General features: G+C 44.6%; 1 protein-coding gene across 3 annotated transcripts; it reads left to right on the top strand.

The window, feature by feature from the left end:
* The first annotated feature begins 1,725 nt into the window (after positions 1–1,725).
* TCHP (trichoplein keratin filament binding) lies at positions 1,726–17,957 on the top strand. Of its 3 annotated transcripts, none has more exons than XM_039861927.1 (13): positions 1,726–1,794; positions 3,239–3,432; positions 4,229–4,439; positions 5,026–5,082; positions 6,742–6,810; positions 7,405–7,578; positions 8,479–8,591; positions 8,770–8,836; positions 9,811–9,983; positions 10,791–10,872; positions 14,633–14,818; positions 15,498–15,641; positions 16,627–17,957. In XM_039861927.1, exons 2-13 carry the CDS (start codon positions 3,239–3,241, stop codon positions 16,657–16,659), a joined length of 1,503 nt encoding a protein of 500 aa, XP_039717861.1. In that variant the 5' UTR covers positions 1,726–1,794; the 3' UTR covers positions 16,660–17,957. The 3 variants fall into 3 exon arrangements, with proteins under 3 accessions (XP_039717861.1, XP_039717862.1, XP_039717860.1); XM_039861928.1 differs by having other exon boundaries at positions 1,793–1,927; XM_039861926.1 differs by lacking the exon at positions 1,726–1,794 and adding an exon at positions 1,804–2,059.
* The last annotated feature ends 556 nt before the right edge of the window (positions 17,958–18,513 follow it).

The raw sequence follows: 18,513 nt of genomic DNA, 5'->3' as shown, positions 1-18,513 counted from the left end.
GTGTAATTATGAGGTTAGAAGTCAGACAGTGACGATGACCGTCCAGCAGAAGAGACTCAGAGGCTATGGCCTACAGCCTCAGGCTTCCAGGACCAGGCCAGAAAAGCCCTTGACTCTTTCTCCCACTAATGGAGCATGTTTGATCCTTTAAGGCCATTATACAGATCAGGAAACTGATGCCGAGAGAGTAGAGGGCCTCACTCAAGATGTGCAAAATCAGGACCTGAAGCCAGGTTTCTCATGACCCAATTCACATATTTCTGAAGTTCCTACCACACTTGGAGAGTCCCATCAGTAATCATTTATGTATTGGGCTCTTTTGCTCGGTGGGCAGCTTTGCCTGAGCTGGTAACAGTGAGTGGCTGTCTTCCCTGCCCATTGGGGACGCAATATGAAAAAGTGGCAGTGAGCTTGGCCAAAGGGGTAGAGACCATTAGGAGAGTAATCCTGGGGAGTCTCATGCACGGGGACAGGGCAGACCTTGAGAAACCATGAGTCAAGTAAAGGAAGATGTGAAAGAACGTGTGCTTACCTGAGATGCTCCTAGGTGCTTTCCATTTAAACCTTTATTTCCTCTCACGAGGGCAATCCTAGAAAGCAAATTGTTGGTATTCTTGTTAAAAGATAAACTGAGGCACATCAAAATTTTCAAGAGTGTTTTGATCATACATCAATTCAAACTGGGCAGTGCCAAATCTAAGGTGATTAGAGTCCTCCACCTATAGGCAAAAGCTAGGGGAGAAGTTTTCATAGAGAAGATGAGGAAGAAAAGCAAGGAAATCATTTTATTGGCTATAGCTTAAGCAGTTGCCTTATTCAGGAAAGGCTAGTTGGCTGTTTGTGATCTTAGGCTGTTGTTGTTCTTACGTTTAATTTTCTCAGATTTAGAGCATTGATTCTGGCTTAGGTTTTGGTTTGCTTGCGTAGGCTATGGGGAAGCATTAGAGCCACCTCCATCTAATGGCTTCCTTGTTCAATTATTTTAACATTCTTATTTCACAAATGAGGATGTCGAGAGATGAATTGACCTGCCCAACAACACACAACTAGCGTGGTGGAGGTTGAAATAGAGGCCACGATGTTCAACAGGATACTGTACTGCATCCAGGAAAAACAGAAAGAAGAAAGAAAAAATAAAGAGAAGAATGAGAAAAATGAAAGAAAAGAGAATGAAAGAAAGAGTGACTATTTTTCATTATCTTTTCAATAGAATAGTTGATACCTAAAATAATACTTATAACACGGCGAGTCATAAAATATACTAATAGAACCTTGAACCTGCAAGCATTCTAAGACAGTAGAAAGTTGCCAGTAAGTTGTTTCTACTTACACCAGGGATTCTCCAGGCCGGTTGCACATTGAATGCACCTGGGGACCTTGGGCAGCCACTGATGCCCTCAGAGAGCCTGATGGGATTTGCCTAGAGTTTGGCCTGGGCTTCTGGATTTTTTTAAGGCATCTGGATTTTTAAGACCTCTTCAGATGATTCTCATGTGCAGCCAGGTTTGAGAACCACTGGCTTATATTCTCCTTCCCTATCGTATCCCCCTGACTTTCCCTACCCTCACTTTTATCCGCCCAAATAACCATCATCTTGAATTTTATATAGTGAATAGATTCTTTTCCTTCATTTTTCCTTGATTTCAGGACTAGCGATTTGCTATCGATCCACCTCCCACCACCAGAGGGAGCCAGAGGAAAAAAACCACAGCCTTTTTTTTCTATTTGCGCGGTCTGTATCTTGCTGGAGGCCTCTTGGCCTTCGCGGCGCTCCGTCGCTGGTCTGTCGCCCGGGTAACGAGCTGGGAAACAGCGGGCTTTGGTGTACCGCGGCCGGGGAAGGTGGACGCAGGAATAAGTGGGTTTGGTTGGGGCATGCGGGAGCTGGGGCCGGGCGCTCTCTGGAAAACCCGGGCCATAGAGAAACGTGAGTCGGAGCTTGGACTCGGCCAGGATCCGGTCTCGAGGCCTAGCGGAAACCGCGGCGGGCGTCCGGGAAGCGAGCGCAGGACGCCTGGGGGCCGGTCTTCCGGTCCATTCTGCTCCCGTCCCGCTCTGGGTTCGACACTTTCTTCTGTGACCCCTTTTGTCCTGTGTGGATGTCGAGGCCAAGAGAGGGATGCGACTTGTTCAGGGAGCAGCCTGGGTTGTTTGTGGCCGGTCTGGGACCGGAATCTTGTTTCCTGATACCCTGGTGTAAAGGTTTATCCACGGGCAGTTTACAGGGAAAAGAAAAAAGCATGTCAATCCTGCTAGTTTCAAGGCAGAAATTATAAACAGGCGGTCTCAGGCTCAACTTGGCCCATAGACGCAGATCATTTCCTCTAGGTCTGGAGGACTCTGAATTTGAGACTTGGCCTGGTCTCCGGCATTTTGCTTATTCAACAGACGTTTGTCAAGCAGTATCATAGTCAGGCACTGTGTAGACCCTGCACATGGGATCTACACAGCGCCTCGCTGTAATAGTGGGTCAGGGGAAAAGGTGTCCGGAGTGAGACCGCTCTCTGCTTTCAAGTCTTCAGTTGTGTCCCAAGATTGCTCTGTGACCTGGGCAAATCGTGTATTCTCTCTGGGCCGCAGTTTCTCTATTTTTAAGATGAGGGATCTGCCCTGCATGCTAACCCAGAACACTTCCTGGTGTGACATCTGGACTAGGTCCCTCCTTGGAGGCTGCCAAAGCCAGGGCATGTTGGTCCCACAGGCAGCCTCTTGCAGTTAACAGAGCCTGGGTCCTGTGTAAATTAGGATCTCAGCTCTTTGATTTTTTTCTACTTTCTGGTTTTGTGATCTTGGGCAAATCACTCTACCTTTTTGAACTTGTTTCTTCCCTGCCAAATAACAGGGTGATTGTAATGGAAAAGGTCATATATACCAAGAGCTTGGTACACTTGTTCCTTAAATTATTATCCATGTTAATTTATGCAAAGCATACAAGTCTCCAGTGTGCCTGGTCCAGCATTGCTAGGTCTGGTTCCTTGTCTCAGTGCCCTTGGTGATGTCTGGCAGGCTTAAATCGATGATTTGCAGCCTTGATGGCAAATCATTTTAAAAATGCTGATGCCTGAGGCCTACACTAAGACTTTTTGGATTTAATTGGTCTGGACTGGGGCCTAGGCTCCATCAGGCGATTCCAGTGTGCAGCCAGTGGGTGAGGACCACTAACTAAAGGGATGAGGCCAAGCTTGTGAGGGTTCCTTGGGTGGCAGCAGGCTCATTTTCCTACAATTGCTGTTCATAGATGGCACTCCCCACGCTGCCCTCCTACTGGTGCAGCCGGAGGCTCCTAGATCAGCAGGTAGCGCGACAGCGACACCGAGAGCAGGAGGCCCGGCTTCGGCAGCAGTGGGATGAGAACAGCCGCTACTTCAGGATTTCTGACATCTGCAGCTCCAAACAGGCAGACTGGAGCTCCAAGACCTCCTATCAGCGGAGGTAACTGTGCAGTGACCACAGTTGGATGGAGGTGGGCGGTCACTTGCTGGTCAGGGGATGTGGCCTTAAGGACCTGGGGGAGTATGGCTTGACAGCATGTTTTCTTGAGAGAGTTTCTGAGCAGCATAGATTGCCTGCCTGGTGATGTTTTTCCAACTGTAAATTGAAAAAAGGATCATCATTGAAGTAAAACATTTGCATTGAAAAAGAAAATGATAGGAAATGTATGTAGAATCTGGAAGTTTCCTTGTAACCTCACATCCCCAGAGGCAACCACAATTACCAACCTGTTGCATATCCTCCCATACATTCTCTCAATTTTGTTTGTATGTAAATACACATACATCTGTTTTTATAAAAATACATGTAAAAATGTGGAAGTTAAAAGCAGAGGCTTTGGAATCAGACCTAGGTGGAAATCCTGACTGTGTTGCTTACTGCATGATTGTGCCTCAGTTTCTTTGTCAGTGAAGTGAGGCTGAAACAGAACCTACTTTGTAGGGTTTACGTGCTGGTTAGTATAAAACCATCGTTTTCGCTGGTACATGGTAATTTCCCAAGTTATATTTGCCAGTACAATTATCATGTGCATATATAAACACATTATACATCTTCTTATTGCAAAAACAAGGTTCTGTTATGCACAGTGTACTGACCTGCTCTGTTCACTTTGCCTGGAGATGACTTCTTGTGTCACCATTTTATACCTACCTCAGCCTCTTTACCCACACAGCAGAGCAGAGTGGTCCATATGGCTGTAGTATGACTGATTTATGGTGGGCTCCTTCTTACCCAGTATGCACGCCTACCAGCGTGAGAAGATGAAGGAGGAGAAGAGGAAGCATCTGGAGGCCAGACGGGAGAGACTCCAGCAGCTTCTGCTAGAGGAACAGGACCTGATGGCCAGAGAACTGGAGGAGCTGAGGCTGAGCATGAACTTGCGGGAAAGAAGAATCCGGGAACGGCATGGGAATCTCAAGTCGGCCCGGGAAGAGCAAAGGAAACTGGTAAATTCTCATTGCCCTTAGGAGTGTCCCCAGCCTGTCAGTGATGCACACATGGGTCACTTCTGGGTGGGTCAGATGAGATAGCAGTTAACTCCAAAGCCAACTGGGAAAACTGCTTACTCTAAGTTAGTTGCTCTTCATGTGTGTGTTTTGGACAAATCATTTTTATTCTCTTTGGCCCTTTAAATTGTTACATCTGAGTCTTTTTTTTTATTCCAGTTCTGTGGTTCCACAAAGCCTGGGACTGGTGTAATTTATCTTCCAAAGTAGCTGTGTGGAATAGTGAGCCCTAACCTGTGTTTTAAGCCTGCTGTATGTTTTGAAGCAGATCTGTAGCATCTAGGACCCATCTATAGCATCAGACTTTGCCCCTCTTTCATCACTATTGTAAGAGTCATTTGTCAGTGCCGTCCAGTTCCACTCGGGTGTCTGGCTCCTGGAGTCTTGAGTGCAAGGCAAGGAGGTTTGAAGGACAAGTGCAGTGCCAGTGTGCCAGACACCCTTAGTCTGAGCTGACTTGCATTGTGTGTTACCCAAAATGTGAATGGATTTGTGACATCAAGCTTCTTTTTTTTTTTTTTGACAGATTGCTGAACAACTTTTATATGAACACTGGAAAAAGAATGACCCCAAACTTCGAGAGGTGAAAATCAAGAAGATCTTCCCATTGATTTCGCCTAAATAGATGAAATCCTGTTTCCCAGCCTGTTTTAAACTTGTATCCTATGCTGGTTTGAGACAGGAGGGGACGCTCAAGCTACCTGAAAAGAGCACCACGCAGGAGATCTGGGTTAATTTGGTTGTTTAACTGCTGTTTATTGAACATCTTGCTGCCATGTCCCCTTGTGGGAGTGTGGAGATTAGAGGTGGTCTCCACTCCTGGTCCAGTGGGGAAAATAGTAGGCAGCTTGTTAACAGTACAGGATACAGAGTGCCAGGCAAGCCTTAGAAGACAGGCAGCGAGGCAGTGTCTCCAGCTCAGTCAGAGGTTGGGGAGGCATCCCAGAGGAGTCGCTGGGGTGGAGGAGTTTGGAAAGACATAGGCATTAACTTGATGGTGTAGAGGTTAGAAGACATTCTGGTTCGAGGCAACCATGCAAGAATCAAGCCTGAGTCATGAAAGCAGAGCGAGTCCAGGGAGCTATAAGTGGCTGGGAGGCTAGGATGTCAAAGAAGGGAGCCCCAAGAACTGAGGCTTGTGAGACAGATGGAGCCAGACCTCAGGCCGCCTTACGTACTTCCCCTGGAAGCACGAGGAATGACTAGATGGTTTTAAGCAGAGGAGCCATAGGATCCCAGCTGCATCTCTGGCAGTTGAGGGCGCTACAGCAGCCTAGGTGAGTGATGGTGAAGGCCTAAGCGGGTGTCAGGAGAAAGGAGGACAAATCTAGGACCTGGAGGCAGGGAGAGAGGGGGCGTCTGGGCTTGAGTGGCATTGTTCAGCAGAGTTTGGGCTAAAGAGCGATCCCATCACTGCATCTCAACTTATTTCAACTAATAGTTTTTGTATACATTTGGCATGTTAATTTATGTATTCATAATTACATTTAGAAATTGCCAGTCACTAAGTAATGGACATCTTTTTGCTTTGGAGTGTATGCAGTTAGCACTGACCATGAGAAGATGCCTCTCCCTGGCCGTTTGTCGGCTTAGTGGGTCCTCCAAAGTCATGTACTCAAAAGGTTATTTAAAATATTAAGTTGGTTGAAAATTTTCATATTTATAAGTTGAGAAAGAAAATTTAAACTTTTATAAACAGTTTCCCAAATGAAAGCTTTTGGACAGAGTACTATAATTCATTTTCTGATCCAAAAGATTCTCTAAACCCAAATCTCTTATTAACCACCCAGACTTGTTGCATCTACTAGAGCATGCGTCTTGATATGGGGAGTACGTTTTCTCAGCTACTGCTCTGCAGCGGAAATGCTGGGGAGCCAGGCAGAGTGTTGAGTCTTCCTCTCATCAGCTCCTGCTGCCCTGGGGCCTGGCATGCTTTAGCTGACCAGTGTGGCCTTTGACATGTCTGCTGACCTATTCTTGCTCAACGTCAAGGGACCTGGGAGAAAAGTTTCTGTTACTTCGTTCCAACTCTTGAGACTGGTTTAGAACTGCCTGGTCCTTTGGTTTTCTAATTGACTTGCATTCAGACTATATATGTTGGGGTCATCTCATACCAGACACGAGGGCCACTCCGAGTCCTCACAAAAGGAAGTCATTCCATTGTGTGGCAGTGTGCGCCCCGGGGACTATCTGTCAGATGAACCACTGAAGAAATTAATTTTCTGCCCTTTTATATCTTCAGATTGAATCAGACCTTCACAAGAAGCATGTGATAAACTCTTGGGAAACGCAGAAAGAAGAAAAAAAGCAGGTGTGGTATATGGCTCCAGAAGTATTCCTATGTGCTATGCTGTGGTGGCGACTGTCCCCATGTCTTTGTTTTCGATGTTAATGACTCCAATCCAAGAATAGCCTCTTCCTCAGTTTACTTAACACATGTTAAAACTGAATGTTGCTCTTACATGTCCTAGAATCCTGTCATTCCCAGGGACAGAATAAGACCAGGTGAGCAAGGCTGGTCTATGGTAGGGAGAATGTATGTTTTAAAGGATGTTTTTGTTGCTGGCAGTCTCTTTTGATATAGTATACATCATAAACTCTCAACCTTGGCTGATAGCTGCACATCCATGAACCCATCGCTTTGCCTCTGGGTTCACTTGGGGAAATGTTTGTTGAGCCCCTCTTTGGAGCTAGACACTATGCTGCAGCTCCGTCTCTCAGGGGAGCATCAGTCCCCCAGTTCCCACAGTGATCCCTGGGTTTCACAGACGAGAAGTGGCCTGCCCTGGTATAGACTCAGTGGAATGAGGAACCAGGCCTGTGGCCAGCTGAACAGCTGCGGGAGCTGGGTCTTTGCTGGCAGCATGGTACAGATACTGACCTGGAATCATTTGGCTCCATATAGCAAGAAGCCACGGAAGAGGAAGAGAACAAACGGTATGAAAATGAGTATGAAATGGCGCGAAGGGAAGCACTAGAGCGGATAAAAGCAGAAGAGGAGAGGAGGCAATTGGAGGATAAACTCCAGGCCGAGGCGCTGCTCCAGCAGATGAAGGAGTTGAAAGTAAAAGAGATGGAGGTGAGGGCATGCCCACAGCCACACAGCCCCTTTCGGCTGCTTGTTGTAAAATGGCCATTTCAAAAGCTGTTATAAAGAGTTCATATCAGGGAGGTGATTCTAAGAAATGCAGCAATACTGGGTTCTCCCTTCTGACATTTATTCCCATCTGTGATTTTTCCATTCTCCTAGGTTGTATTGTGAGCCCAGATTCTAGAACGTTAGCAATATGAAGGTAATGCTTGTTTTTTCAGACATGTTTTGAGACCTATCTGAGAGCCTTCTTAGAACTTTAAGTTTCCCATGCACTAAGCAGACTTGACTTAGTCTGATGTTTTAGCACACAGCTCTCCCTGGCTAGCAGGTTTTGGGTCTCAAGGCACAAACTGTGAGAGTCTTTGGTCCAGGAGTCTGTTTTGAGAATACTGTACTGTTTTCTAGAGAGGGCTGGGTCTTACCATTCAGATGAGGGAAGCACCCCCTTCCCCAGACCTGAATGATTCAAGAACTAGATCTTTAGTACCCACTACTTATTCTAGATGCTAAGCACTGGGCTGGGTGCTAGAAATAACAGCTGTGAACAAGGCCCATAGTCCTAGCCCTCACAGTAAGAGCAAAGTGAGGTGGAGGAGACAGGTGGTACGTTGCAGTAAGGCATGGACAATACAGGGTCCTGTGGGTTTATCCTTGTCTGCAGGGTTGTGAAATTTTCTTGTAGGAAATGGCTCAGCTGAGTTGAGATGAATCAGTTAAGCTGGGCCAAGGGGCTCCGAGCCCCCAAGGTAGGAGGGGATTATGATCACCAGCTGGCCAGGCCAGCCCAGCCCTCCGTGCACAGTGTCTGCTGAAAATGAAAATGAGTAATGAAGGAAACTCTGATTCTCATGATCTTAATTGAGGTAACTGTCATTGTAACCACAGGCCACCAAACTGAAGAAGGAACAGGAGAATCTGTTGAAGCAGCAGTGGGAGCTGGAGAAGCTGGAGGAAGAGAGGAAGCAGATGGCAGCCTTCCAGCAGAAGGCAGAGCTGGGGTGTGTGTGAGAAGAGCTGCCCCCACCCCACTTTCTCAGAGCCTCTCTCTCTCTTGGAAGTATCCCTGCTCTGGTATCCCTGAAACCAAAAAGGATACGACCTGTAGTAAGTAGCTGTCTAACCTCCGATTAATTCTTATAAGACACTAAAGGCGACCCATATTTTGCTCATTTTTAGACGCTTTTTGAGACATCAGTATAATGTGCAACTCCATAGACGTACACAGCAGATCCAAGAGGAACTGGTGAGTCTGAAGAGACAGGGTTTCTTTTACCTTCTTTTGAAAAACACGTTTTCCATTGCTCAGTAATGTGTCCTGGTAAGAAATAGAGGTAGAACAAAGTGATTTCCCTACGGACCAGCCCCTGTAATCCCTACCTCTCCCCAGAGTTGTCTGTTTTGGCATGTATGCTTCCAGATACATGTATATATTATATACATACACATATGGACAAGTGGTGGTTTTTTAAAAAATGGACTTGAAGTCTTTCTTCACCTAACAGTAAGCCTATACTTCATAATCATTCTGTTAGATTGAGCTTGCTCTTTTTTGACTAACTGCTCAGTATTCCTGCCAAGTATTTTGATGGGCTCCCTCCCTGAGATAGGGACAAAGAGAGTGAACAAGCAAACCCGTTTCCTCGCATCCCGGCCTACTATAGTCAGGCGTCCTGTCATGCAGATCCCCCCCACCCACCCAGGACATCTTTCCCATTTCAAGGCCTCCAGAGCACCCTCATTCTTTTACAGTGTTCCTGTGTATAGATGTACATGATAGCTAATTCTCTACCCATGCGTTTTGGGTTGTTTTCAGTTTTTCTCTCTTACATAACAGCTACAGTGAGGTTTTTGTGCATGTATCTCTGTGTATTTGTGTTTCTAGTCTGTGTTCTTAGAAGTGGAATTGCTGCCAAATTGTGTTCTAAAAAGTTGTGCTACTAGACATGTCTGAGGGCAGGAACTTGCATGTGGGTGGCAGAAGGGTCCCCTTTCAGGCGGAGAACAGCTCTTGGGCCTCTGCGGTATCATTTTAAACCATCCCTAAGAGTTATACCCTGACTCTTCAGAAACAACTCAGTGTCTTCCCATCTCTACCTGAGAAGATCTGGCAGCATCATGAGTGTCTGCACCAGATTGGAGAGGGGCTGGCAGGAGCGGAGGCCGTGGCTGCCCAAGGGTTCTGCACACGCCCACTGTGCTTCCTCCTCCTTCCTCTAGGAGGCGGACAATCGCATCCTGCAGGCATTGCTCCAGAAGGAGGAGGAGAACCAGCGCGTGCACTTGGCCAGGCGGGAGCAGGCTCTGGCTGATGTGGTGTGGATGAAGCAGGTCATCGAGGAGCAGCTGCAGCTGGAGAGGGAGCGGGAGGCAGAGCTGCAGATGCTGTTTAGGTGAGAGGCAGCAACTGTCTGGGCTGGACCCTCCTGAGTTCTACTCTAGTACTTGGGATCCAGTGCAGGTCTCCATGAGGGTAGTCTGTTATTACTGAAACACTTTTTATTGGTAATCTGTCCATCATTCACTAGGAGCACATCTTTGCAAATGGACTTGGCTTGTAGGAATGTTTCTCTTCAGTTATTTAAGATGGAAATCATTAGGGTTTAGAGTAAGGATCTGTTTATCTAAAATCTTAGAAATTCAAAAGGAAATTGTTATAAATTATGAAAATGTTGAATGCTTCTTAGGTCTATAAAATGGGTGTGGATCCTAAAAATTAATCTTGTATATAAAAACAACAGATAACATTTATTGAGCACTTACTGAGTGCCAGATACTTGGTAGATACTCGGCCATGGAGATGCAAAGTGGTCTCTCCTTTGCCCCAGGCCACAGGATGAGCTAGCAGGAAGCCCAGGGGCATGGTGACAGAGCTCAGGCACCGGCAGTGGCCTTCCTCCTCTCTAGAGTCCTGATGGTTTCATTCACCTCAGTGTTTAAATGGCCTGGGTGCAAATCATCACAAGTGCTTTTTGTAAGGAGATGGGAATATTTAAAAAGGTAACTTAAAGTACTTACCATAGGAATACTTTCTGTGAACTTGTCCTTAATCTGTTAAAAGCTTGTATGGATAAGGTTATTTGAAGATTGGCTCCACAGATGTGTGCTGCCTGATGCTTTGGAGCCCTGTTGGTTCTTTAGTTCCCTTCTGCCATCAGTGGTGCTAAGGAGCCTTCTTTCATTGTTTTGTGTTTCCCTAGGGAGGAGGCCAAGGAAATGTGGGAAAAGAGAGAGGCAGAGTGGGCCCGAGAAAGGAGTGCACGAGACAGACTGATGAGCGAGGTAATCCTAGCTGCGACAGACATGAGCTGGCTGGTCCCAGGGCTGGGATCTGGGACTTAATGACCATGTATTGACTCTGCCAGATGTTCTGGGAAGAGAGTCCTCTGGTTATTTTAAATGGACTCTTAATATCATTATAAAAGTAACATAATCTTATTAGAAAAAATTCAGCAAAGTAAAAACAAAGTCACCTAGCCCCCCAACATCCGCATAGCCACTATTACTGTTCTTTCCACTCTTCTGTTTCTGTGCAGAACGTTTTTCCTACATATTTCTTCCTATACTATGCTATTTGATTTCAAGCATTTTAACAAATTATTATATCTTTGTAAATATTATTTTGATAGCTGCATAATATATCATCACATGGGTATACCATAGTTTGTTTTTCCATTCCCCTTTTGCGGGTATTCCATTTTTTTTTTTTTTCTAATTTTGAGGCATTATAAAATCCTTGCAGTGAACATTTTGGTGCATAACCTTTCCATACTTAGGATTTTTTTTTTCTTGGGGTGCATAACCACAAGTGGACTAAATAACATAAGTGTTTTACTTGTCAGTATGTGTATAAGTAATGTGTATAAGACTCATCCCAATTAAAAGGATATCTTTTTGGGAAAAAAGTCTTCATTACCCATGTATTGAAAGTTATCTTAAAGCGGTTTAAAATGGAGACAGCATCAGAATGGCATAGATGACAAAGGCTCTGTTCATCTGCTCTTATGGCCACATCACAGTTGTGATGGAAACACGGAGCAAACAGCAAGCAGAGTCACCTAGGATCTAGATGAATAAGCCCTACAACTAGGAAGAGAAATAAGAAATCGCCCTACAATGGTAGAAGGTAGGACGGGGCGAAGATGCAAGGCTGCCCGGTCCCAAGCGCTGAGTGAGACAAAGCCTATGGCAGCAGCAGCCAGCAGCTGCAGACATTCCTCTTAAAGCGGCCATGTCCATGACCAGACTTTTGCAGTGATGGACTCGCTTGCCTTGAGCACCAGCACCTGGTTCGCTGCTGTGGGTGTGGGGGACCAGGGACCTATAGGGGACGCTGAGTTGTCCGAGTGAGGGCTGGAGACGAGGCTTCCTCCTGGGCAGAAGTGCTGGCGGTATCCATTGTTCCTCTGTTGAGCTCTCCCCACCTCCAATGTGCGGATGCAGCAGTGCCATACCTGAGATGTCCTCAAACTAGATAACAGAGGTCACTCCACTCAGAGGATTCCCTGAAACTCCACCTCCCCAACTCCTTAGCGAGTCCTGTGCAACTTGCTGAGCAGCGCCTAGACTCACACTGCTGGCAGCTGACTTCGGTTTATGGTGTGGTTTCTTGAGGCAACTGTAAGCACAGCATCTGTGGATTGCTTGCTGAACCTTAACAGGTAGCCTTAGAGGGACATAGGCTGGAGCTAAACCTGGTCTGCTGCTGAACCCCTCGCAGGACTGTGCCTCTGGACACCTCCTTCACAAAGCCACGTTAATAAGACTGGGAGACTTAGGAGCTTTGCTTAGTACATAGAAACAGACAGAGAAAGGCAGCCAAAATGGGAACACAAAGAAGCAGAAACTATACAAGAGAACAGAACAGATCCAGGCATAATGGAGTCAATCTAACAGATGCAGAGTTCAAAACACTGGTTATAATGGTTATAATGATGCTCAATGAACTTAGGGGAGATGTAGATGAACTCAGTGAGAACTTTAACAAAGAGGTAAAAGACATAAAAATGGAACTGGAAATTATAAAACGGAACCAGTCAGAAATGAAGAACACATTATCTGATATGAAGAGTACGTTAGAGGGAATTAACACCGTGGATGAAGAGGAGGATCAAACCATCAATATAGAGGATGGAGAAGCCAAAGACCATCAGAACGGCAAGAAGAAAGAAGCTAAGAATATAATAATTTAAGGAGTTGTTGGGACAAAATTAAGTGTAAAAACATCCGTGTAATACGGGTACCTGAAGGAAGAGAGGGAGAACAAGAAGTGGAAAAGTTATTTGAAGAAATAATGATGGGGAACTTCCTCAACCTGGTGAAGGAAATAGACATATAACCCAAGGAAGCTCAGAGAGTCCCAAGAAAGAGGAACCCAAAGAGGCCCACACCAAGACACATAATTAAAATGCCAAAGGTTAAATACAAAGAGAGACTCTTAAAAGCAGCAAGAGAAAATCAGTTACCTACAAGGGAGCACCCATAAGACTGGCAGCTGATTTCTCAAAAGAGACTTTGCAGGACAGAAGGGCTTGGCACAAAATATTCAAAGTGATGAAAACCCAGCATTTACAACCAAGAATAATTTATCCAGCAAAGCTGTCATTTAGAGTTGAAGGACAGATAAAGAGTGTTTCAGACAAAAATAAGCTAACGGAATTCCTCAACACCGAGCCACTATTACAGAAAATGTTCGAGGGACTTCTTTAAGAAGGAAAAACATGTATTGAAATCATGAATAAAAAATGGTAATGACTACTTAACTATCAATGACTATCTCAAATGGAAAAGAATTAAGTGCTCCAACCAAAAGATAGAGTGACTGAATGGATAAGAAAACAAGACCCCCTCATATGCTGCCTACAAGAGACTCACTTCAGATTAAAAGACACACACAGACTAAAAGAGGATGGAAAAAGATATTGCCTTGATGGACCTAGAGGGTATTGCGTTAAATGAAGAAACATAGAAAATGACAAATACCACGTAATTTCATGTACATGTGGAATCTAAAGAATAAACACTAATAACAAAAGAAACAAACCCAGATATAGAGGCTATTTTGAGGACTACTAGACAGGAGGGAGGTTGGGGGGGATGGTAAAAAAGGGCCTAGGGATTAAGAAATACAAATGGATAGTTACAAAATAGTCATGGGGATATAAGTTTAGAATAAAGAAAATAGTAATGTTGCAATAAATATGTAAGGGGGAAGAGGGATACTAGATTTAGTGGGGTGATCACTTGAACTCTGATCACTGCTGTACAACTGAAACTGATATTGGATGCCAATAATAATTGAAAAAAAAAACATTGAATTGTACAATGTAAATAGGAGTAACTGTCTATTATATTTCGATAAAGCTGGGGGAAAAAATAAAAAATGGTTTAAAATGGAAATTGTATTTTGTGTATGTCAAGTATGCTACATTTGGAAATCCATGGGAAATCAGGTCCCAATGGTACCTTTTCATTTTTTGCGAATACCAGATATTCTCCAGCATCTTTTTATTTTCCCCGTTTAAAATGTTTCTCTTAGTAGCCACTTTACATGCCCCTTCCAGAGACCTCACTGTTGGGTATGGTGGGTGGCTTCTGGCTGTTCTGGTTCCTGAGTCCTGGGCTGGTGGTGGGTCATAATCCTGCTCTGTAGCCAAAAATCAAACAGGTTGGGGGGATGACTCAGACTCCACCTCTGGTCATCTGTGTGGCTTGTGGCTTTTTTCTAGAACTCACCAATAGGGTGTGAGACTCACCTGGTTGCTGTGTTTCTGTGCCCCTGTGGAGGGAGCTCCATCCTGCTCCTTGGGGCTCAGCTGTCTCTCCTTAAGGCCCAACCTGCAGACATTTTGAGTGTGACAAGGGTGGGCGATATTGTTTGGACCGATTCTGTAGTCTGGGCTTGCCTCCATGTGGCGTATTTAGGCCTCAGGCTGAGGATTAGGCCGAGTCTCAGTGCAACTGCAGCCTATCCGTGGCTTGGAGAATAGGTATCTGTTAGAGTCAAACTAAAATCTTTCCTTCTCTCTTCTGCTGAGGCTAGGTCCTGAGAGGAAGACAACGACAAATACAAGAAAAGATTGAACAAAACCGACGAGCACAAGAGGAATCCCTAAGACACAGGGAGCAACTTATTCGAAACCTTGAGGAGGCAAGAGAGTCAGCTCGTCGTGAGAAGGAGGAGAGTGAAGAAATGAAATTGGCCAGGAAACAAGAGCTGGAAGCCCAGGTGGGGCCAACTCCATGGGTGGGAGGCAGCCTCAGCAAGGGGAGTGAGAGCTGCAGGCAGCAGGCCCTGCCGTGGTTCCTGCATCATTGTGGCGTAGGAACCAGAGGCCCTTGACTTATTTCCACAGCCTGGCACTAGTACCTTGTCCAAGAAGCCCATGTTTGAGAGCCCAGTGCATCCCTTTTTATTTTCAGCTGAAATTCTGATTTTTCCTGATTTGTAGTTCAAGCGTCACTCTAGATCCTTGTCTCATGTGGGAGCAAGGCTGTCATTACTGTCTACCATCTGTTTTTGCTGTCTGCATCTGAAAGCATTTAGCTCACTGGGCCACAATTCAATTTGTGTTACTCTTCTCTCACTTTGTAAGTTACATAAATGTCTAATCACTATTTTATACCTGAAACTAATATAATATTGTATGTATGTCGACTAATTGAAAACTTTTTAAATTAAAAATTTTCCAAACACGTGGCCACATCCAGAGCGTTTTACAAGGTACGTATTACCACACATATAACTTCTCCCGTACCATAAATGCCCTTTCCAGTTACTGGCACTTGCCATCACTGTTACATCTGATTCTCCAGCTGGGGTAGATCCAGAGGCTTTCCCTCTTCATCATAGGCAGGGCTCTGCCCCGTGGGCCTTGTCTTATGGTGACTTTGCTCTTTGTGCCCAGGTTGCAGAGCGCCGGTTGCAGGCATGGGAAGCAGACCAACAAGAGGAGGAGGAAGAGGAGGAAGTGAGGCAGACAGAGCAGCTCACCAATGCCCTACTGCAGCAGGAGGCAAAGATGATGGCCGAACGGGGCTACCAGTCCAAGGTAGGGAGTCTACAGTTGACGGACCACCACTGCTGCTGAGCCACTCAGCCTGGCCTCTGCTCTCCCAGGACTGTTCATAGCCCTGTGCTCTGCTCTGTTTTCCAGCCAGCTCAGTTTCTTCCTTGCTCTTCTCTTGTCTTTTTCCTTTTCTCAACTAGGAACCTTGACACAGGGTCTGTTTCAGTGCTTGGTTGGGCCTCCTATGGTCCTTGAGGTGATTTGCTTTGGCTCCTATCACTGCAGTCCAGGGTATGAGGTCCTGACTGCTAAGATGCATGTCTGTCAACCCTGTTTGAGGACAAAGAGCAATCTAAGAAGAACGCTGGCCGTCGATGGTGAGAGGTGAAGGCAGTGGTGCAAGGGCCTCTTTCCTTCCTCTCCTCTTGGCACCTGTGGTTGATCCTCTTCCCTCCTAACCTTCCTTCTTTCTCTGCCTCTCAAAGTACTTGAGTGACCCCCTGTGCATGGCATCTTGGGGGAACACAGAGAAACAAAGGCTGTCACCCCTGTTCCAAGGGAGCTGAAAGGTAAAGCACCCAGGAACTGACTGAGGGCCCAGCAGGCATGTCGCCTCTGCCCCTCCTTTAGCAGGGCCACCCAGGTGCTCTGAAGTGCTGCAAGACAAAGAGGCTGGCTCCTTTGTGGTCAGATAACTCTGGGAAGTCAGTGAAACAATCAGCAGGTACTACACCTACTACAGAACATTAATGTCCTAACCACTGGGGCTATTGAGGTTCAGGGAACAACAGCATTTTCTAAGCTTACTTAACCATGGATCAGTGAGTGTCACACAGCACATGTGAAAATCTTATTTCGGGCTGGTACTTAAAGTCATCGGGTGCCTTGTTTGTGGCTTAAGGTCAAAGCTTTTTCAGCTGTAAATGAAAACCATTTATACTGTGCTTTTAGCTCTTATTTAAAATGGGTTAATTCCCAATACTACAGAGACTGCTGATCTGATCAATCTTATGTTTTATTTTCTCAGCCTCATAGACATCCCAAAATTGCCTGGAACTGACTTCATTGGTACTGTAAGCACAGCGAACAAGGATGCTGAGGCCTTCGATATGAAGCCACCAGACAGTTTTACAATGTTCTGTTCTACTGTTTGGGTCACTGTAAAATAGTTCATCGAGCCTATTCAGGTCTGTGATTAAATGGATCAAGGGTCTGGCTGGACTTTAAGGTGCTGTGGATGCGCAACACCCAGTAGGAGGCCCCTTCCTGCCCTTCTTTTCCAGGAAAGGGGCTTTTCTAGTCACAGGTTAACAGTGCTGTCACAATCTTATAATATATTTATAAATAATATAAGATTCTAATTCAGTGCTAGGAGTACAAGTTATGTTCCATGACAGGATGCATGATCTCCTGTTGTCTTACCCTTAACTGTCAAACTCCAGTGAAGCTTCCAGCTAGAGATATGAGAGAAGTTTTCTAATTTTTAAAATTGCCATTTAAACTATTCTATTGAAGACAAACTTGTAGGTCTTGGTGTAAATTTATTTCAGGGTTTATAAATTTAATGATCTCAAAAGGATCACATCTTGTTTTCTGAAGAACTGTGAACCCTGAAACAGTCTGATGTAGCCTGTGGATACTTTCTGGAAAGGTGGTGAAAAATGAGTCTTTCCTCCTTTAGGAAGCGTTTTTGTAGAATTTCCCAGAGCATTGTGTCAGGGGGAAGTCATCCCAACATGTATGTTACTGAGCCTCATAAGGAGACCTCCAAAAGTCACTCAGACGGCTGACCTTTTGGCATGACACTTTAGACCTCGATGTCTTAAGAAGGTCTCAGCTACATGCAGCCTTCTAGGATTTATATGCCTTAAGGAAGAGGCACCGAACCTTAAAACTTACATCAGACTCAACCACAGATCAGTCAAAAATTTCTTTTCCAACTGTTATTATCAATGTGACAGTTCTAGATTAATCTCTACAAATAGCTACAAGTTCCTTGCAGCAATAATCATACTTTTATGGCTTGTATTTTTTTTATATTCTTCCTCTGAGGTTTCAGTTTTCATAATATTATGTTCAAGATTCCGTATCTTAGTAAATTACAGCTAATTACTGTTCCAGGTTATTAAAAATGAGTTTATTAAAAAATCCTGAGTTTAAGGGCTGCATTGCTTTCACTTCTGTTGTGTTGTAAAAACAAATTGAGCTGCAAACTGTATCCTTAATCTGTTTTTCATTTTCTTGTCTTGAATTTATTTGGATATGATCCCTGAGCTCCACTTTCATTATGCATGCTCATATTTACCCTGTTTCAGATGTTTATTAATTGTGAAATAAAGTTATGGTTTGATGGCATCACTTCCAGGCTTTGTTACTTTTGCTTTTATTAACTGCTGCAAAGTGTGTTGTGTAGAAGGATAGATTTTTACTAATTTAATCCATGTGTCCTACAGGTTTGTTCACATTTTCTAGGTTGTATTCATTTTTCTTGTGAAAGTGGTGTTGTCTCCCCTGTCATTTCCATTGGAGCCTCTTCTAAGTAAACCACAGGGAACGAGCAGTCATATTGTGTGAGCTTCCAGTATAGAATTGATATGGACAGAATGCCTGATAGAGGACTATGTACCCAAATATTTACTGAATATTTTTAATTTCTTGTTTTTGAAGCTTGCCAGTAATCTTCTCTATTAACATTAAAAACTTTTACACTGGTTCTTTACCCTAATATATTTAAATGTTTCCTCTCTAAAATATTTGTTTCTAAATTTAGAGCTTCCACTGTCTTACTATTTCTGGTATAGTCCACACTTTTATCTCGTATATATTTTGATCATGTTGTGGCTATACATATATTGGGATTATTGTTTTTAAGCACTTTTTTCTATTTATTATAAAAATGATTTATAGATTATGC

The sequence above is a fragment of the Pteropus medius genome, unplaced genomic scaffold, assembly GCF_902729225.1.
Source record: "Pteropus medius unplaced genomic scaffold, Ma_sr-lr_union100, whole genome shotgun sequence".
Lineage (NCBI taxonomy): Eukaryota > Metazoa > Chordata > Mammalia > Chiroptera > Pteropodidae > Pteropus > Pteropus medius.
The sequence above is the reverse complement of the archived record's forward strand: the minus strand, read 5'-3'. Positions and strand labels throughout refer to the sequence as shown.

Bases quoted from the DNA above. Each gene is read 5' to 3' on its own strand.
- TCHP (XM_039861927.1), top strand. From the start codon at position 3,239: ATGGCACTCCCCACGCTGCCCTCCTACTGGTGCAGCCGGAGGCTCCTA. The intron at 7,579-8,478 runs GTGAGGGCATGC...TTGTAACCACAG, and splicing joins TGAAAGTAAAAGAGATGGAG to GCCACCAAACTGAAGAAGGA. The intron at 10,873-14,632 runs GTAATCCTAGCT...TGCTGAGGCTAG, and splicing joins GAGACAGACTGATGAGCGAG to GTCCTGAGAGGAAGACAACG.